This window comes from Vanessa cardui, chromosome 9, assembly GCF_905220365.1.
Source record: "Vanessa cardui chromosome 9, ilVanCard2.1, whole genome shotgun sequence".
NCBI lineage: Eukaryota > Metazoa > Arthropoda > Insecta > Lepidoptera > Nymphalidae > Vanessa > Vanessa cardui.
This window is the reverse complement of record NC_061131.1, coordinates 13,480,017-13,501,748: the sequence shown is the minus strand read 5'-3', so window position 1 is coordinate 13,501,748 and position 21,732 is coordinate 13,480,017. Positions and strand designations below refer to the sequence as shown.

The 21,732-nt window shown below is 31.9% G+C and overlaps 1 protein-coding gene across 2 annotated transcripts in view; it reads left to right on the top strand.

Annotated features, from left to right (window-relative positions):
* The window catches only part of LOC124532228 (centaurin-gamma-1A), a 271,221-nt gene that overhangs the window by 180,436 nt on the left and 69,053 nt on the right, over positions 1 to 21,732 (top strand). Inside the window, exon 1 of one of the 2 annotated variants that reach the window (XM_047107001.1) lies at positions 10,005 to 10,507. The exons of the other annotated variant lie outside the window; for it this stretch is intronic. Within the exon in view, the coding sequence (XP_046962957.1) occupies positions 10,351 to 10,507 (157 nt within the window). The 5' untranslated portion in view covers positions 10,005 to 10,350. Of the gene's footprint in view, positions 1 to 10,004; positions 10,508 to 21,732 lie in introns of those variants that run through there. 2 annotated transcript variants of the gene reach the window in all.

Genomic DNA, 21,732 nt, shown 5'->3' with positions numbered 1-21,732 from the left:
AGACCCTTTCAATTCTATACGTAAATGTCAAGCGGGTATTTAATGAAATAGTGGTTTCTCTTTCTGACGTATTAAATATTAGAATGAAGAAGAAAAAACATCGCTTAACTAACTACACTCAGCGGCAGAAAATGTGGCCCAAACTCTAAAATTCTTATAACATGCAATTTTGGTGTTGCGTATGAGAATTTTAAGTGGCAGCGTATCGTGGCGTTAGTTTTTGTTGATTTATGAGTTTCAAAGTTATAAAAAAAGGTTATTTGTTTAACGTAAGTGACACTTAACGTTATTAAGTGTAAAAACGCCCAAAACTCAGTTGAGTTAAAGTTCGATATTCAAACGGTGGTGCATTTAACCCTTATTGTTTTATTTTTAATTTAATCTTTAGTCATTTTTCTTACTAAACACTGAAAACTATGGCCTTAAGTTCAGCACAAATCGCTCAAGCTGTGTTACTTCGGAGTCAAGGTTTAACGCAGCGTGAAATCGCTGTATCTTTAAATGTACCACGTACAACTCTAAGATATGCCCTAAAAAGATACGATGAGACCGGCCTATACACGAGGAGACCAGGAAGTGGCAATATCAGATGCACATCAGCTCGAGATGACCGATTTATCATCCTCGCAATATTGATAAATCGTTTCCTTACTGCGGGTGAAATAATGCAGCGTCTACAAACGACATGAGGCGTCCGTGTAAGTGAGCGAACAATAAGAAGAAGAATGGAGGAACAAAACCTGCGTTCCCGAAGACCAGCACGAGGTCCAGAACTGCTCCGACACCATCGTGTAGCTCGACTTCAATTCGCTCGCGAACACGCTAATTGGACTCAAGAGCAGTGGGCTACGGTTCTGTGGACCGATGAATGCAGAGTAGCCTTAAGGCATCCAGATGGTCGCGAACGTGTGTGGAGAAGGCGAGGAGAAAGGTTTTTACCCACCACTACCTGGCAAACAGTAAGTTTTTATGGTGGCTCTGTTATGGTCTGGGCAGGAATAAGTTCAGACGCACGTACGGAGTTAACGATAATCGAAAGTCGCTTAACAGCAGTGCGATACATCGAAGAGGTCCTCCAAGAACATGTTCTACCATACATGGAATTTATTGGAAGCCAGGAATTTCTTTTAATGCACGATAATGCGCGACCTCACACAGCATTTTGCGTGAATAGCTACCTATCGGAGGTAGGAATTTCAAAATTGGACTGGCCAGCACGAAGTCCGGATTTAAATCCAATAGAACATGTATGGGACATGCTTAAAAGACGCATCAGATCCAGCATCAACCCTCCAGAGTCTACCAGTGATTTAAAAACCGCCTTGATAACCGCCTGGGAAGAAATACCCCAGGCTGACATAAAAAACATTATTAAATCCATGCCTGATCGCATGCAGGCAGTCATCAAGGCTAGAGGAGGCAATACCCGGTATTAATTTTAAGTCCCGTAAGTTTTTGTAATTTTTTTTTAAAACTTTCTTTTGTTTATTTTTTTCCAATTTTAGAGTTATTTGTTATTTTTAAGATAAAAAAATAATTAATTGAGGTATTACTTTTTTTTTACTAAATATTCACTTTAATACCTTTAAATTTTATGTACAAAAAAGAATACCCCTATTTCGTGTTTAATTTTGATGTTTAACCACATTATGTGTTTGGGCCACATTCTGTGCCGCTGAGTGTATAAACAATAAATATATCATTACTTACCTTTAACTATAAAATTATAGGCAAATATATATTATTATTGCTAGAGTTGGAAAGAGTTCATTATCTTGAAATATAATATTAAACAAAAAACATAAAAAAATATATACAGTCGTTTTATTTTCATTCTGGTAGCGCCCGAGAATAATTTTATCGTCTCATGTTTGATTTGCAATGATCTAAATTTAATATGGTATGACTGTACAGTGACGTCAAATCTTAAGCGATTTAATAAGAAATGTTTTATTTCCCAGTATTTGTGTTATAAATAATTTATTATATTGGATGCGCGAAACATCCTTTATTTTAGTAACGATTTGAGCATGATATAGTAACTCAAAAGCTTCTATAACAATTTCAATAAGAGCTTAAGTGTTCGTTTTAAGAAAGATCAAATTATGTTTTTTTTTTATGGTATAGGTTGGCGGACGAGCATATAGGCCACCATCACCCATAGACAATTAAGCTGTAAGAAATATTAACTATTCCTTACATCGTCAATATACCACCAACCTTGGGAACTAAGATGTTATGTTCCTTGTGCCTGTAGTTACACTGGCTCACTCACCCTTCAAGCTGGAACACAACAATACTGAGTACTGTTATTTGGCGGTAGAATAACTGATGAGTGGGTGGTACCTACTCTGATACCTAATGTTTTCCTTCACCGCCGAGCGCGATATGAATTATAAACACAAATTGAGCACATGAGTATTCAGTGGTTCTTGGGATTGAACCCGCAACCATGGGTTAAGATGCACACGTTCTAACCAGTGCAGCATCTCGGCTCTAGCCCTTACACTCTCTTAGAAAGCGAGTGCAACTGTTGATCCATGAATGATTTCTGGTCGAGTCTATGAAAAGTGGAACTGGAAGTGTACTGTTTGTATGTTTGTACACAAACTCATTCACTTTTAATTATTATACACATGTATGTATGTATGCCGATTGCAATCTAGACCCGAAGATACTCTACATTGATCTTAAGTATAAAACCTTCATGAACGAAACCTCTTTTATGGTGCTGGTATTTCTGAAAATAACTCGTTTTACTATCAACATTAACAAGTGCTTATATGTACATTAACTCGTATTATACGGTTTGTTTTAATCAAATTGGACTTTTAGGTTTACGACTTCGTATTTTAACACACATTTCACCATTTTATTACACGAAAAGTAAAAGAGAGTTTGTGTTTGCTACAGTAATCCATGCTATAGTATAAATGTGAAAGTTACTATGTCTGTCTGTCTGCCTGCCTGTCTGTCTGTTTGTTCAACAGGATTGTTTCAAATAAAATTTGCTACACAAATAGACTAGCCTAAGAAAGAATATAGGCTTCTTTCTTGGAAACAAAGAGATAAGACCTCTTTGTATACCAATCATCAACGTAATATTTTAAGTTAATTTGTATATAAAGTTCCAATGCGGGTTGGTGGAATGCAGATGTGGCAGAATTTTGATGAAATTAGACACATACAACCTGTATTGGAACAGCGTGGTGGAATATGTTTGAAACCCTCTCCATAATGGAAGAGGAGGCCTTATCCCAGCAGTGGGAAATTTACCGGCTGTTACTTTACGTTTACTTTTGTAAATATATTCATATTTTCCGTGCAAAACCGTAGGTAACATCTAGTTCTCAGTGAAATGACTAAACGTATTTCAAGAGATATTCAATTTAGCGTTCTATAGTTATTATTTTGGCCAACAAATAACGTCTATCAAAATTCTAAATCTATTTTCGAATCGTCGTTAATATTAAGTATGCGTTTATTATTATATATCGCAAAAACATGAAAATGGGTCACAGCCTTTATGCCAAGGTGAGGTAAGTGGGGCGACTTACATGAAATATTAGATGTAGTAACAAACGGCATTAATGTTAGCGCTACATGCATTTTTTCATTTCATGTAACAAACACTCCTTCCAATTTATTAATTTGATGTGCTGATAATATTGTAGAGTAAAATGAAAAAGCTATTTCATACCTAACTTTAAAATGCATAATTTTATTTTAATAAATTATGTCCTACAAACAACAACAACAGCCTATAAATTTCCCACTGCTGGGCTAAGGCCTCCTCTCCGTTTTAGGAGAAGGTTTGGAAAGTATTCCACCACGCTGTTCCAATGCGGGTCGATGGAATACACATGTAGCAGAATTTCTATGCCACATGTGTATTCCAGTACACATTACAGTACCTAGTAAGCAAGCGAAATGTAATGCAAAATATATACAGTAAAAACTCTTCTAATCTTTATAGATAAACATTGCAAATTGAAAACCATATCCTATTACATAATAACACACACACATTTACAAATAAAAATCATTACTATTAAATAAACGTGTCAATAATTAAATATAATTAATCAATAATAATGTTAAAGTATGAAAGAAACGTTAATAATAACTCATTGAATAAATTATTGCACTAAACGTCTGTCGTTCTTAAGGATTATTGTTTGGCCTTATATATCCTTAATATATTTTGGCGCAATTCCATCTCATTAAAGCTTACTTTCTGAGAAGTTATATCAGGATATACTTTTTATTTTTCAGTTATTCTCGTTATATGAGTCACAGCGTTATACATTCCTTAACAAAACAATTAATGAGATAATAGTATTGATGCATTGTTTATATAAATAAACTTGCAGTAAAACGTCAAAACGTTATTTTGAGATTTGTCTATTGAAAAGTTAATTCATACGTATTTTTTTTATAACATTACGTGCATGTAAAAATTATAACAAACGTGGTAAATACTTAGATATTAACTCAGCGAATTTAAATTTAGTTTACGTCATATCATTAAACCATAACTGTTTAATTAGCCTAGCTAGGATAGCCTGTACTTGATCTGAGTTTCTTTTGATGACTGTGTTATAATACATTGAGACGTTTGGCGTAGTTCAAACGTGTAACTGTTTCTAAAGATTATTTTTGTATGGAATAAATAAATTATTATTATTAATATTACTTGTATTTTGTGCTTTCTGTTTTTGTTTTTATTGTAATATGTCATCTGTTTGTACTAATTTTAAGTGGAAACTTGATTGATTTATGTTTTTCTTTACTATTTGGTGTAATTATAATTGTTTGTTTCCCTAATAAATAAATAAATTTATATTGCATAAGGACGTCTAAGTGTACGTTACGTTTTTTAAACAATACGTTTACGTTACGTTTTATTTTAAAACACTTTCCATACTTACGCTGAACACTTTTAAAATGCCAATAACATTAGATTTATATAAATTTTTATTTCCTCAACACTGGTCGTAAAAACTTTCGTTGGTACAGAGTTGGAGTAATAAAATGGAGTCTTTTGTGCAAAGCAATACAATCGCGTTTTTACAAACGTTTGATGAGAATTTAAATGCTTCATTTCTTATAGTTTATTATGTCGTTTTACGATCACAGAACTAGCTTGATGATGCTTTAATGATTGTTATTAGAGAAAACGCATCTACATTCAAACTATTATGTTTGTTTCAGGTACGGTTCAACTATATCGAGAACTATTGTCGACAAGATTACTGGGGCACCTGCCTGAGATGAGAGCTGAAGAGAACGCTCTGTTTGTTATTGATTTGGTTGATTGGTTTCATTCTGGATTTGCTTCTGGAATATTCTGAATTCAATCTATTCGATCTTCATTTATTTTTCGATCAGCTTGAGGTATTAGTGATGTTTTTATTTAGTTTCCAGTTGTAAAAACTAAATTAAGGTGAGGTAGTTTTTTATAAAGCTACTAACGACCCACTGATGCTAAATATACTACGGATTTTTCTGGTTTCTTTACTATGTTCCTCTCGAATCACTCTATCCATTAAATAAACCGCATCAAAATCCGTCGCGTAATTTTAAGGGTATACATAGGGACAGACTATGTAATGATGTTGAAATACTTATTTGTGTTATGCGATACAATATTATCAAAATTACTTTCGTTTAAAATAAAAGGTTTAATCATTTAAAATAACGATGTTTATATAACTAATACTGACCTTGCACAATATATGGGTGATCTAATAAATATGACTATCACAATCAAGGCGACGTCCACCCAAACGCCTACATATCATTTGAAAATCAACTTCGAACGTTTTAGAGATTAAATTATGTATTTTGAATCAAGTGACAGTGAATCCAGTATTATATAGTAACATTGACTCCTGCCCACGCGTCTGACAAGGTTGTATTTTAGGCCCTGTACTTCTTCTTAGTCATACATATTATTTTTATTGTGTATCTATGGGACCGTAATAAAATTCGATTGTTGCTTTTAAAATCGTTTCATGTGGGATTTTATCAACCCTCGACCGCTGGTTTGATAATCCATTTAATATACGAAATAGTTGTTTGAATTAATTTGTTATGGACTGTTAAAAAAACGACTGCTGATATTGTTATTAAATTTTCTTTGGATATATTAACTTGATACAAATGAACATCGAATACATCAATAGTAATGTTATCTCGATTTATATAAAACCTGTTTTGTAAATATATATTACTCTAAAAAAATACATGTATTTAAAAACGTTTCTATTTAAATGTTTTAAGGTATTTTAAAAGATAAAGAAAATAAATGTCTTGCGAAATAATAGTAGTAGAAATTAAATCTATTTATATAATATAATAAACATGTGTTATTATCTCGTCGAAGGAATACTCTAAAGCTACAACTCAACAAGGAATACGGTAACCGGTTCAAGTCCCAATCCAGATGTGGGAGGACGACATTCTCGAAATCGGGATAAATAATTAGCTCCATAATTGTAGGTACCCGCTTAATAATGAATGAAAATAATAAATGAAAAATAATGATCTTTTATGCGTTATTAATTGCAAGATAATTTCCTTTTTTAATAGTATTTGTTCATTTATTTTGACAAGGTTTCTAAATTTTTGGGATCAATAGTTTTATTTACACGTTGGAAACTTATCTCTTTCTCGGATAGATAGAAGACAATTAAGATATTATACACAAAAATATGAATTTTTAAATTAAAGACTTTTCTCTTTCGTATTAAATTGCGGCTAGCTGGTTACACACGAATATTTAGAACATATTGTTAACGTAAAATGTTACTTTTAAAAAGAGTCATTTAAAGTTATTACGTGATATATTCCCAAATACATAAAATACTGTAAGAAACTTGTAGCGAATTTAAAATGTAATAGCAATAAATTTCATAACCTAGTATACAACTTGTTTGAGCTGCAGTTATCAGTTTTGTTGCCTCAGCGTTGTAATCACGTAATACCTAGTTTTAGTGCATGTAAGAGCCTTATTAGTGTCTATAAAATAAGAGTTATGTACTATTTGTCAAACGCATAATATACCGTCAATGATATTGAGGATTTAATATTAAAGATAATAATTTATTTCAGATCGATTATGAATTTGAAAATTTCTTGCATCGTTTATAAAAACAAAGTTACATATGTATAAATGTGACGCTTAGAACGCAAATATAGCGAGCCCTTATTTTTAATGAGTAAATGAAACAATACAACTTTTTATCGTATGTAAATTGCTAAGCATCACGTAGATATGAAATATCACATATTTCATTTAGAATTATTCTCGAGGTTTTTGAAACTTAATTCGTTAAGATTCAGCTCTAAAAACGCCAATGAAGTAACAAAGTCTCGTAACAAAACAGGCGGTGGAATGGTAAACGCAATATCGTGGAGTCGATGCCACGATAAGAATTTGCACGACTCTTGAAGTTGAAACAAAGCGTAAAGCGCTTGGGAATCGGCAACTCGATTAACATTAATATCTTCCTAAATAATGACATCTATGGATATATAAAAAGAGGCTGGAATTGAGGAAGAAATTATGTGATTAAGATTTAACGTGGGAATAGCAATCAAAGCCACTTTTTACAAATGTGCAAGTGACAATGAAACCGAATTATTTAAAGATTAGCTCCCGCACCGGCTTCACACGGGTGCAATGATATGACTTCACAGTGGAAACTTCTAAAAGTATCAGTGTTTCTTTACTAAATATTCCATCTATTATATCTATTTAAAGAAACCGCATCATAATCCGTTGCGTTGTTTTAAATCTTTAAACATACATAGGGATAGAGGTACATAGAAAGAGACTTTGTTTTATACTATGTAGTGAAGAGACTATCAGAAGTTAAAATATAAGTTTAACAAAACCAATTTTATCATCAAGGTAATCAATACCAACAACAGAACAAAGTTGTAGGAAACAGGATAGAATAAAATAATATCAAACAAAAACAAATTAAATAATTCATGATTCAGGAAAGTCGGTGATGCTTTCTAAAGCAAGCGCTGCAACGAGCGAGGTGCATGGAATATTAAAACAGTAATATGATATCAGACCTGCTCGAATCGAGGAACGCCCTCCAGAGGTCTGACCCAAATGTAAGCGAGAACGATTTGTTACACTTTAAATAGCAAGGAGACGTAGCTGAGAACTTAGTGCAATTGAGTTAGATAATAACCTATGACAACGTTATCATATTAAGTGTCTGATCTTGACAATTTTCTTTCTTCTTCCTTCTACTTATCTAGTATATAGTGCTACTTCACTTTATTTCATTTTTTTTTCGATAAAATAAATTTGGAACCTGCTCATTTCTAACACAAGATGTTTATGCATATATGTATCTAAGACATCTGAACTTACATTTGTTTCTTAGATACTACGTTATCATAGTTATCGTTAATGTAATCTTTTATTAGGTTTTTAAAAGTGTACAAAGTTAATCGTAGATTTAATAACTTTTAAATCAAATGCATATGAGAATTTATTTGTTATATCAAATAAAGGAACATTTTTGTAACCGTCAGTGCTCAAGTATTACGTAGCGTAGAAATATCTAGCTCCAAGTCTTACATAATATGTGAAATAACATTGGTTTCATCTTCTATATATAGTCGAGCGCTTTCTACTCTTACCATGTTACATAAAGGTAAATCACGTTATCGTTATCAATGTAACTGATTGTGATGACTTCTCTATGATTAAATTACGTAAACAAAATTCGGATAATGTTTTATCACCAAAGACATCTCTTATATTATCTATTATTTCGTTATCACTTTCCTTGTTAAACGTTTAGTCTGATAACAATACGCAAAACAAACAATTAATTAATTAGATTCCTTTATATAACCTCTGTGTATTTTTAACTGTCTGTAAAACCCAATGTAATTAAGGTATATTTGACCTGGTTGATTGTTAAATTATGACCTTTTGTACTCGAGAAGGGTCGTTTAGTAATGGTTACGTTTGCAGGATGAAATTTGTATAAAGTTGATTTTAATTAGTTTTCAAACCTAGTAAGTATAGTAGAAATATTTGGATCTCGTAATCCAAGATCTCGGGTATTGGTATCTTTTGATTAGTATACGTTACTCATTTTCTGCGTGAAGGTGAAGGAAATATTTATGACCAAAGTGGCTTGTCTGGCTTGGCAGTTGTATAGATATTTTGTACATTTGAAATCTTTGCGTAACCTCCACTAAGTTGTTCAGGAAAGGCGGTGGCAAAATCCATCACGAACCTGCATAAATAATACTATAACGTTTAAAAAATTACATAATAATTCATATAAACAACGATTTAGAACAAATTACATTTGCTAATATACTCGATTCTAATATCACAACTATAAGCCGTGCGTTCAGATTAATTTGCTAAATAAAACTGGTTTATAACGGCATAGGACTTGAGTATAAAATAAGTAAAGTAAACTTAATAGTAAAGAATATTGCAACGAAACCAAGGTCATGATATCATGCTGAATTGTTATTCATATCAGATTAGTCAGCCCTCGTGCTTATTACTCGCACTGTTATTGGATTTAATGAGGTAAATGAATTATTGCTTTTATTTAATAAGCAAAGAACACGCGCAGAAATGAGCGATATCCGAAATATTGAACTGAATGGAATGTTTATCGTAACAACTAATTAGACAGAATTGAGCTCATTAAATAAGCCATATTAGAAATTATATGATTCTTAAGCATAAAAGTTTCAGTCGTTGATTTCAGCGAATTATATGATATCGACTCTACAGAGATATATAACTGTACAAATAATCATATATAGACACTTATCTCCGAATAGTCTGCTAATTTGTATCATTGATATTAAAGAACAATATTTACACACGTGACCATTAAAACTATATTCAATATAAAAATAACTTGATAAGAGATAATCTTCACGTACAATGTACCGGTATGTTCGGCGGCCATACGTAATAAGCCAGTTCGCGTTTGGCCTTCGACGAGGTAAGACGTGTCGCGCGGACGAGAATGAATTTCATCGAACTTTAAACAGGACAATATCGTGTCTTCCCAAATATGGTGGCAGGATAAGTGTATTAGCGTGTCTCGAATCGTGATTCGATAACACAATAGATTTTGATATCAAACAATAGTTGCGGGCGGATATAGTGCATCGCTATTTAAAAGTGATAAAAAACCTGTGAAATCGGTTCCGTCTCGGAAAGGAAATAGAGTTATTTTATGCGTTTGCATTGAAAATTGTATACATTGTGTCAGTTTACAAACGAATACGAACTATGGAATGATATTTGTACTTGATGGACGTGTTTTGTAACGAAAAATGTTGGCCGTGAAGAATTTCTTTATGCCGGAGAAGAGGGTGGATTCTCCGAGGTTCTCTAGGATGCCTGAGGCTCTGATGCGATCCATAAGACGTAGGTCCCTGAGGGTCAAGAGGACCAAGTCTCTGGTTCTCGTGAACGAGAAAAGGAAGTCCGGTGAGTGGTAGTGTATGAATCATTATTATTTATGAAAATATCTGATTTTCATTGAGCAATATTAGAAACTATATAGTTTCATTACTACTTTTTTTAAGATCCTAAAAAAATGTTATTAAGGATGTAATTAATTGAAAGTATCGCAATAATTAATCCGATCGTTCCTATTGTATATTTATTAAAGCCGGCATCTAGGCCTTTAATAGCAGTAATTTATTTGTTAACTACTTCCAAGACGTTTATTAATGAAGTCAATAAAGGGATTGTAAGACAACAACTTAAATTAGTTTGACACATCTTTCAATAATAATAATTGTACATTAAATTTTTAAGTAGTTCTCGATTGTTTAAATTACAAGAAAATTAATTGTAGTCGAGCGGTAAGACAAGTTCCAAAGGAGACAATTATTTGAATTTGGAATTAAATCATTGTTCTTATTATAATAATCGTATACACTGTTTACTTGTGAATATCGCCTCCGGCGTCCAATACATGGTCTATATACTATCACAATTTCAAACGATAATAGTAATATCAAATCCAACAACAATGTCAGTTTTATATCATTCGAACACTAACGACGCAAAAAAGGTTTTATATTTTGAACAATTCTAAATACGAATAAGAATCAGTCGTGCAGTTATAAGAATAAAACGTGATCTTATCAACTTTAAAATTGTAAATGGGTAATTTGAGGAGAAAAAAAAGTGGCCTGAGTTATTTTCGCGTTATCCATTTTCGTTCGTCGTATCGTCAAGTTTTTCTGAACTTGTCGTACTTTAATTCGACAAACTCTTGCTTCAGTAACGTAATGACTTAAATTGTTTTTAAATATATTTGAGGTAAAGACTATTCGATATTAACTTATTTCCGTTTATATATATGTACGGCATTCTTAATTTGAATTAGTTAGTAATAAATCTATCGAGTTTGTTTACTGACAAAATATAATTACAATTCGATGGTTATCTTGAGCATAGTAAGTTTTTAGTTCAATTACTGAATTGATATTGTCAGTGATTTAGTTGAATTTTATTCAAAATTTTCCTAGTGTAGCCAATAATTTTTAATGAATTTTCAAGTCGAGTAAGTTTAAAATATATAATATTCTACATTTAATATTTAAAATAAATTCGTAATTTTTTATAACGGTATTAAATCCATTTTTTTTATTTAAAAGTTAGTCTACTGTAACAAATGGCTACACATATATATTCAATTTAAAAAAACTGCTTAATACACATTAGGCCATTTCATTTAAATATTTATAAAAATGTAGATAGGTAGCTAACCTCACCCAAAAAAACTGTACTCCAGCTACATACTAATTATATTTATCATCATGCGACATACATATATTTCGCTTGGTTAAATAAGAACTAAAATATATAACTATATAATTATCCGTGGGTATGTATATGTATAATTGTATATTTGTATTGATGATTACACTCGGTACAAATATTAACATTTTCACAAGGTTATATTCGTGCTGAGTTTGCTCAGCTATAATGGAAACCATATAATTTTAAAACTAAGTACGTAATTACCATATAGAGTATTACTAGCGTTAATACAATTTATCCGTAGATATCGTTTTTTTTTTAATCTCACATATGCTAAGCAGCAGTCGTTTTATTTACAGCCAAGTAGATTTTAATTTTATTGTACAAACTCATACGTGCAACATTTGAATTGTATTAAAATTGTTTATGTATAAAGGAATTTTTAAGAGATAATCTAGTTAATAGAAGGGCAAATATTTTAGTACGATTATATATACGAAAGTAATACAGTCTTAAGTGTATTTCGTTGCTAACGATTAGGTGTATGAATGAATGTGTACACGAACATAGTATTATTATCACATATAGGTATAAGAGACTAAATAGGTATTAAAGACTTACGTAGGAATTACATTGATAAGAAAATATTTTTTCGCCGGCTCAAGTCAGGGTATTTTCTTTTCTAAACCAAAGTAGTGCTATACTTGTGTGTAATATTAATAAAGTATTTTTAGTTTAGTTTAAAAGTTGGCGATGATTTGATTAAGTCTACATGCACATTTTAATTATGTCTGTTCCCAGTAGTTTACAATCTATATAGGATCTATATATTTAATACGATCAAAATGAGACCTCATTCATGTTATTATTTTATGCGCAACATATGTGTGACCGTCTGTTTTTAATCCTTGGCTCAAAACATTCCCATAAGAAATTTTAATTTCGATAGCAATTGTTTTTGATGGTTTTATAAAAATCGTATTCCATAGTTACTGATCGGTATTGAAAAAGAGAATATTAAAAGTATGAACCATAAACGATTCATAATGGTGATTGTTTTTTTTTTTAATTGTTATTTGCTAAATAGACAAGTGTTAAAGCAACTCGATCATTTAACGGCTGCCACACGTATTAGATACCATATCCATAGGTTACCAGACTCGGCTTCGCCCGTGTCTTTTAGATTGCAGAACAAATACAAAATGAAAAATATTGGCTATTTTTCCAGCTCGGAAAGCAAAGAAAGAAAATTCATAAGGAAATTCTTAACCAGTATTTACAGTGATACGCATATGTTATACGTATAAACTTCCCCATTGAATCACATTGTTTATTTATGAAAACCGCATTAAAATCAATTTTAGTTTTAAACATCTAAGCGTTCAGACGGCGGGTGGCGACTGTATTCCTACCATGTAGAGATAATACCTTTTATTATAATGCGCAGTAATCAACAACAACAACCTGTAAATTTGCCACTGCCACATATTTATTATTAGAATTAATGTATATTATTAAAAAAAATTTACAAAGAGTGAATCACAGCTGTATATATTTAGTAATTCTTAGTATTGTAACGTCATAAAATGAATTTGAATGTAGCGATTTTGTCACTATATTGTAATGCATTACGTCACGCGTACGTCACGATTCATCCCCCATTCCCTCTTAATGTGTCCAGTATATCATATTTAATTGTCTCACCCCGTAACGTCTGTGTATGACAATAGAATTTCGATGAATACGTGTTATTTGTGTATAAATATTTACCTAATTTACTATCATTTAATCGTCCTATGTGCACGTGATTACATCTGTAAACCGCTTTTTAACGGCTACAAATTAATAAACGCCATGTATTATGGTATTCTGCCAACTCAAGAAAGGTACCTAATTAAATTAATTTATATTGAAAAAAATAATTGACGACAATATTTTGATAATCGTTTTTTAGTATGGCAATTTTATTACTTTTTTATTTAAAAAATATCCGAAACTAAGCATATAACCTTATCATATAAAAATGCATATCGTGCATTGATATTCTTAGCAGGAAAGGTTGATTTAATTTACAAGCATTTATTCATTTATCGTTTGAACAGTGTGGTGATATAAATTTCACAAGAAAAGTGACGTTAACAGTCTATTAAAAATTACTTACATACCAATGAAGTAAGTGATTATTTAAAAAAGTTTTTATATAATTTGTTTTTGTTTTTAAGGTTAAACATTCCATGCTTTAATTGGGTTGAAATATAACCGTTTTCCACCCACTGACTCCAACGTCAATTTACGTCTCATTACCGATTGCACCTGGCTGGCGCGTGCCAACCCTAAAGGTCGCCACGTAATAGTAAAATGATTGTTTTCGTATTTTTATTACCCCGTTTAATGAAATTAATGGTTGTTTTTTTTACAATGTAAATCATCGAGTCATAAAAGGTTGTGGTTGAAGTATTTTTATACCAAGATTTTGCGTGAAATGTCAAATGGCAGAACGTTCGAGATTCTATCGTATCGTAGAGTCAATTATATTCGATTTTTGAAAGTTTTTTTTAAGAAAATTTTTGTTAGTTTTTAATTGCTTGCTTATTTCAATGCTTTGCAGCATTATCTTCGGTTAAAATCGGTGTGTGATATACATATCAGTATCAGAGTATTACCCTTAACATAATATAAGGTTATTTTTACAGCTCTTTGGTGGAGTTTTTGTTAGATTGGTAAATGATTGCATGATTTCGACTTTGCACTCAGTGAATGGTTTTAATTAATGAAGCCAGTCTTTTATTTGTAAAATTGTCAGTACATCCGAAAAATGGATTAAATATTTTAATTAAATATATGCGCACAGGATACATATATAGTATTCGTAGGAGATTTTAAATTATTTCCGGTACATCGTGTATTTTCTAGAACATAAAAATTTACGATCTATTTGCTAGGTTAAGTGGGCCAAGGAAAATTGTTAAACGATGTTAGAAATCGGAAATTCGTTTGGGATATTAAATATTATTATAGACCAGCAACAATCAGAGGCGATTGAGCAATTCGTTTCTTAGTTTCCTCTTGATGAAACACAAGTGCGTGTAATCGATTTAAATACAAATTATCCTTGCATATGTATGTATTATATGTATATGTGTGCGTGTGTGTTTAATTAATAACTGTATCGTTAGTCTAAGCTGTAAATCCTAAGATTCACCATATAAGTGTATATTCTGCTAAAATAAATTCAACACAATTCGGAACAAGGAAATTGGAAGTATTACATTTCCGTGATTCGGAAAATTCGTAAAGCCATTTTTTGCCAGGTTTGGCCTGAACTTCTTACGGTCATGAATGATATGCCATTCCAATCTTTATTGGTGGTGGAGACCACTAACCATAACGTAACTATCTGTATACCTATCCACAATATAACATAGAATATTCATTGAACTAAAATTACGACGTATCGTCAAATTCAAATCGTAGAAAGTTTTTTTTTTTTAAAACAAAAAATAAAGTTACAGTACTACAAAAAAGGTTTTATATACTCAATGGTCAATTCATAGCACTTCACATGCGGTTTCCTCTGGTAATATAAACATACGGATGGTAACAAGAATCCCAGGTTTCGGGTTCCAATCGACGAGTTCGCGCTTCGATTACATTGAAATTAACATAGGTATCCCACATTCCGTCTCGATATGTGAACGAGTCGTGTGATATCGATAACGCATCGATTTGCTATTGCAGATGACATAGGAAAATTGTTAAATTAGAAAATTATTAATCGATTTTTTTCCGATATAGACGAATTTAAATTCAATTATTTATTGATGGTTGCAAAAATCTTTTAAATTTTTGAACTTTGTAAACTTAATAAATTAATTTTTGTTGTGTTTCGTCAAAACAATAGTTTTTAACTTTTCAACATTAAAATACGAATTTGTTTTACGATTTATAAAAGTACGAAAAATGAAAGCATTAGTGTTTGATATTTGAAAATGGAATCTTAATAGCCTAAGTCTAAGAATAGATGAATATAACAGCGCTGTTTTATATACTATGTTTATTGTATTTTGTTATATGAACGCTGATAACCAACATAAACATGTTGCACGCGTTCGATTACTTCAATTACAGAGATCAAGACTGCCAAAGCGCAGTGTTGCAAATTCCACCCGTTCTTAAAAGTATGTGATAAAATTTTCAATTTTAAAAATAGAACCCAGTGTCATCGCCGCCATTTTTGCGAACTCTCAGTTCTCACGCCAACGAGTCCGTGTCTAAAATTTTTAAACGAATGTTTGTATGTATTTGTTTTTGACGGAATAAAATCTTTTTGAGGTTTGCTTTATTGTTATTTATTTTTAATTTTAAATAAAAGTATGACTGAATTAAAATGCAGAACCGTTCTGTTGAAAACTCGTATACCGACCGTTCGTTAGTGAAATTCAAGTTTATTTTTGATAAAATGTAGTTCGCCGGAGTACATTGTATTGAATTCTTGAATTTAGGTCACTGCTAAAGTGTAATTTCGAGTCAACTTAGCGTCTAGTACTCGACTGAAACTTCGATGTTGCTCTGAAACTCTGCCAGAATCTAATAAATTTTAAACCATATTATGACTTTTAAATGCATTCTATTATTTTAACGAGCGCGCTTGTAATTTTATTAGCATGTTATTCGGATCATTTGCAGCGTCATTTAATTGATATTGTAGACTGGTAAATTTTCCTCAATGGTTTTATTTAATTAAACGCTAGTTGGCTTATAATAATTCCATGATGATCGTCTTCTAAATTGTTTTGGTTCACCCAAAGTTAATAACCTTTATTATTTGTACAGCGATTTTAAGTTTAAATAAATTAAGACTATTTCTCTTCTTGGTCTAGTCTTGAGTTCCTGGTTGAGGTATCCAGTATATGTAGTACTGATTACAAATCCCGGCTTCGTATGAATAAAATCCGAGTCTACATAAAACTTTTATATCGTATACATCTCATCTACAACTTCTACAATCATCATATAGAAGCCAATTTACGTAATCTTAATGAATTATTCGCCTATAAAATTTATAGAAAGGTTAACAAAACTAAACCTTTTTATGAATGACTTCGCGCATTAGTGTATATTTATTCTATGTTGATGAGTCGAGATGGCCCAGTGGTTGGAACGCGTGCATCTTGACCGATGATTGCAGGTTCAAACCCGGGCAAGCACCGCTGATTTATGTGCTTAATTTGTCTTTATATTTATTATTTATCTCGTGCTCAGCGGTGAAGGAAAACATCGTGAGGAAACTTGCATGTGACAAATTTCATAGAAATTCTGCCACATGTGTATTCCACCAACCCGCATTGGAACAGCGTGGTGGAATATGTTCCAAACCTTCTCCTCAAAGGGAGGCCTTTAGCCCAGCAGTGGGAATTTACAGGCTGTTGTTTGATACCTGGGTAATAACTAATATTAGATTTCTTACATCGTCATAGCGTATGATGTTAAGGATAGGTTTAGTAATATGATATCCTTTTTGGAAATTTGTTCGAAAATGTGTTACCTATAAAGGCGTTTAAGACTTTTCGGACACGAACGCCATGACGAGGATTTTCTATGCTATACTTGTTACTTCAATTACACGTGTATTGTAAAGTGTGATTACTTACTACATGAACACACTAGCGACCTCTCTTGGCTTCGCTCGCATGCAAAGCTGATACTAAATGTGCTACAGAATTTGTTTATTTACGACATCACATTACAATCTTCTAAAATGATCAGTATTTCTTTACTATATTGTCCATGTTTTATATACAAAAACCTTCCTCTCCGGTCGCTCTATCTACAAAATCCCCATCAACCGTTGTGTTCTGTGTTGTGTTTTAAAGATTCAAGCATTCATAGGGATGTATTGACAGAGAAAGCGTATTTGTTTTATACTTTGTAGTGATAGTTATTTTCGTATATGTATGTAAATTCACTTCCAAGTTCAGCTGCTCTGTATTTTAATTTTTTTTTCCAATTATAATTTAAAGTTGAACAAGTAGAGATAAAAATCAATGTTCCTATCTCTGCTGGCTGGCCGCATGCCCGGTGAGAATACCGGCTTGCTTGGAAAAAATCCAAATACACAGACATTAATCTAGATATCGCTAGCCGTTGTTAACTCTGTGGTTGTTACGATTTTTATAACTTAATCGTATTTTATTTTTAAAAATGTGACTTATTAATTTAACTTTAAACCTCATTTTTCAATTGTACAAATTTGGCGCTTCAGTTTTTCTTCCTTTCCACTGATGATGTATAGTTATTTATATATGTATTTTATATTGAATCAGATAAACAAGGTAATGTAAATTTTATGTTTATATACACATATATTCTATATATATATAAGATATATTACTTTAATACTATATCCTTAATCATATATTGTGAACAATAAATATACAAAGTTTTAAATGTATTATTATTAAAAGTTTTTGAACTATTTTTTATTTCTAATCATTTCATTAATATAATGGTGATGTAACATATTTATATTATCATATCTTATTATATTCTAATTAAAAAGAAATACCAATCAAATTAATATTGGCATCCATTGAAAATAGTTACAAGCACTTATTACAATAATACGAATTATCCCAGTCCGAATTTCAATCCACCATATTTTATTTATATTTTCTACCTACTATGTATCTGGTAACAATAAATAAACTCCGGAAAGCCGAGAATATTTTAATAAACAACGTAATATTATAGCGTAGGTAGTTCGAAATCAAAGCCGAGCCAATTAACGGTCTCTGCTCGTGGATTCATTGAATTCAGAATAGCAAGATGACCTAATATGTAACAAATATGTCCAATTCAGTCAATTGGACTGAGGCCAATTGTGGCAGGCTGTGTTAGCGCCGGTGCACCCTCGTAACGACCTCGGTTAATGAAAACATGATCATTTGAAAATAATTATTAATGATGACGTATTATTATTAATTATCTTATTAAGTTCGTATCGTACTAGTTTATATGTATGTAATGTTCTAATGTATGTATTGCGACCACCGCTTTGTTTTTATTTATCAGACCAGTGCAGCTAATTCTTGCTGTGCGTACTAGTCGTCTTTGCGTTTGGATCCTATTTCCACTTGCCATTAGGTGGAGTGAAGTTATATGCCTAACCGGATATTATAAAAAAAAACTCCCCATAGACAATTTTTTATGATTTCCTTAAGAAATTAAGATAATATGTCCCTGCTTGTTGTAGTTATATTGGCCTACCCTTGAAAGCGGAAAACAACAGTACTTCTGTTTAGCGGTAGAATATCTGATGAGTGGGTCTACGTACGGACTTGCACAATACCCTACAGAAGTTCACTGCTGAATATATCTAGTTGGATATAGTGAGCCAGTGAGGATTCTGGATTAGGATTTTGTGTGAAATAATATAAACAGCGTTGAGTGTACCAAGTGTATGAATTATATATGAATAATTTACCGCGAAGAATCTGTACTGAATCTCACTCAGCCCGTCTCTTTAATAACACAATTATATTTATAAAATACTGTAATGTAAAAAATAAATAGTTCATAGATTATCATATTTTACAGATATGTCACATTAAGCAATTTCATTCCCGAATATTGCCATACTATAAATAGAAAATTATAGGTAATAAAAAATGGCTATATAAAACTTGGTATATATTTAATCTATGAAATCTTTATACTCATCAATATGAACGGATTTTAAGCCTCTTATTGGTTACAATCGTAGGTAGACTACGTAATACTATAATCCCTGGAAATATAGTAGTCAGAGAATAGCCTGGAATCTGTATCACTGTGCCGTCGCCCACTTGAACGAAACGACGACTTCAAAAATCTTCAGAACTTTCAGAAGAAGAAATACAGAAATGAACTGAACAATATATTTATTTTTATTATAAAGAGGCAAGTTTGTGATCGCTGTGGAATTGTCGTGTTATTTTGGTTTAAAGGTTCAAAGCATGAGTTCCGGTAAAAATATCGTTGGCGAATGTTTATGTATAGGTATATCTTATGTAATCATTTTTCACTCCTTACAATATGACGGTAAGATGATCTTTATGTAATTATATCAGAAAATCGTAAATATAGGATACGATTATTATATTCTACATTTTCCTGAAAGGAAATCGTATCGATCAAATTTTATAAATGTTATAAATCAAAGGCTAGTATAACGAGATCAAAACGTAATAAGTGGCTACTCGTACCTGATTACCGCGTCTATATATCTGTATAAAAGATCATTTACCGCGCGAATTGGTTCCGAACACGCCTATTACATAAAGCCTCTATCGAAAATTGCAAAACTTTCGCGCGGCCAGCCTTCATAATAAATTCATTTAACGTCAATTCGTTTTACCTCGGCCTAAACAAAAAACTATAGCGGGAGTCTTGGAAATGCCGTCGAGATTACCAAGATACTCGATAACTCGATTCTTAAGTAGAAGCTTAGGGATCTCTGCTCGATTTTCTATCGATAAGCCGGTGGATCATTTAAGCCTTGACATTTCCTAACGACTTCTAACATTTAACAAACCATATAACATCTCGTGTCTGATCTGATTCGGATCATAAGCGTAATACTTATAACATGTTAGCGCAATACCCGAAGATAGTAAGTACCTAGTAAAAGTTAGTAAGAGCCCCGTTACTAATGAAGTGCCTTTCTTCCATTTTAAGAATATGGAAAATAATTTCTTCTCGCTTTTCTAATGCAGTTTGGTAGCAAATGCAAATAAATAATAATAATAATGCTTGCAACATTCCGTTAAAATCCAAATGGTATATCTACTCCAGTAGATAGATCGTCAAAATTGAACGCTAAACAAAATTATAAATTTGCCACTGAAACCGCTTTACAAAAATAGCATTTTTTGTTTTGATATATAAATAAATCAATAATTTAAAAACAAACAGTTTCAGTTCACACAATTTAAGTCAATAGCTATTTCAAATTGTTACATAAGTATTTGTAGAAGCAATTTCTAAAACGTAACCTCCGTTCAACGTCGCTGACAAAATTTCATACAAGTGCTCTCATATTACTGTGAAATAACTCGCTACCTCTCATGCCCTAATGGTGTCCCGGGATAGTTCAAGTTGCAATTTATTGGGGCAAGAGGACTGTTATGTTATTGAAAAGGTTTTCAAGATATAGAACCGGTTGTGTTATGGTGCTCTGGAGAATCGTTCTGGAGTACGATTGGGAATTGTATGGTCTCTGAAATGAAGATAAATTTTGGGTTTATGGAATGAAGGTGAAATTTTATTTAGGTGAAATGTCATTTATGCCTCTTAATGTTTCCACCTGGAAAATGGTCGTTAATGCTGATGTTAGGAATCTTCCCTGGGATTAGTCGTGGTGATGATAAGATATTAAACTGACTGGTTCCCTAGGAATGAAAAGCATGCGTTGAGTTACATAATATGTCCTTTTGCATTTGAAATACATAACCATCTCTTAAATATATAAATACCCGTTATTGTCGCCACATTTCAGGTCATATTTCGTCCCGAAAATCGGAATTCCGTTTCAATGCCACCATTCCACGTGTTAATTATTTGTATAGCAATAATAATTTAAGTAATTTATGAAAATAATTTTTTGCAAATTTAAATGTTATCTCTATTCACTTGAAAACTTATATTCGAAGCATGACAAGCAAGATAGACAGTATCTTATGTTACGTTTTTACGTTAAGACGACCATATGATACCACCAGCCGATATAATGATACCAAAAGAGTTTGATGCTTTTTTATCAAAATTCAAAAGATTTAAAGTAAAATAATAGTTACCTAAAATAATTTCTAATTTAAACAATGTTGAGCTGAATTCACATTTTCTTTTCCATTTCTCGTGGAATTTCTAACATCGCAACAAAGCCACTTACAGAGAAATTC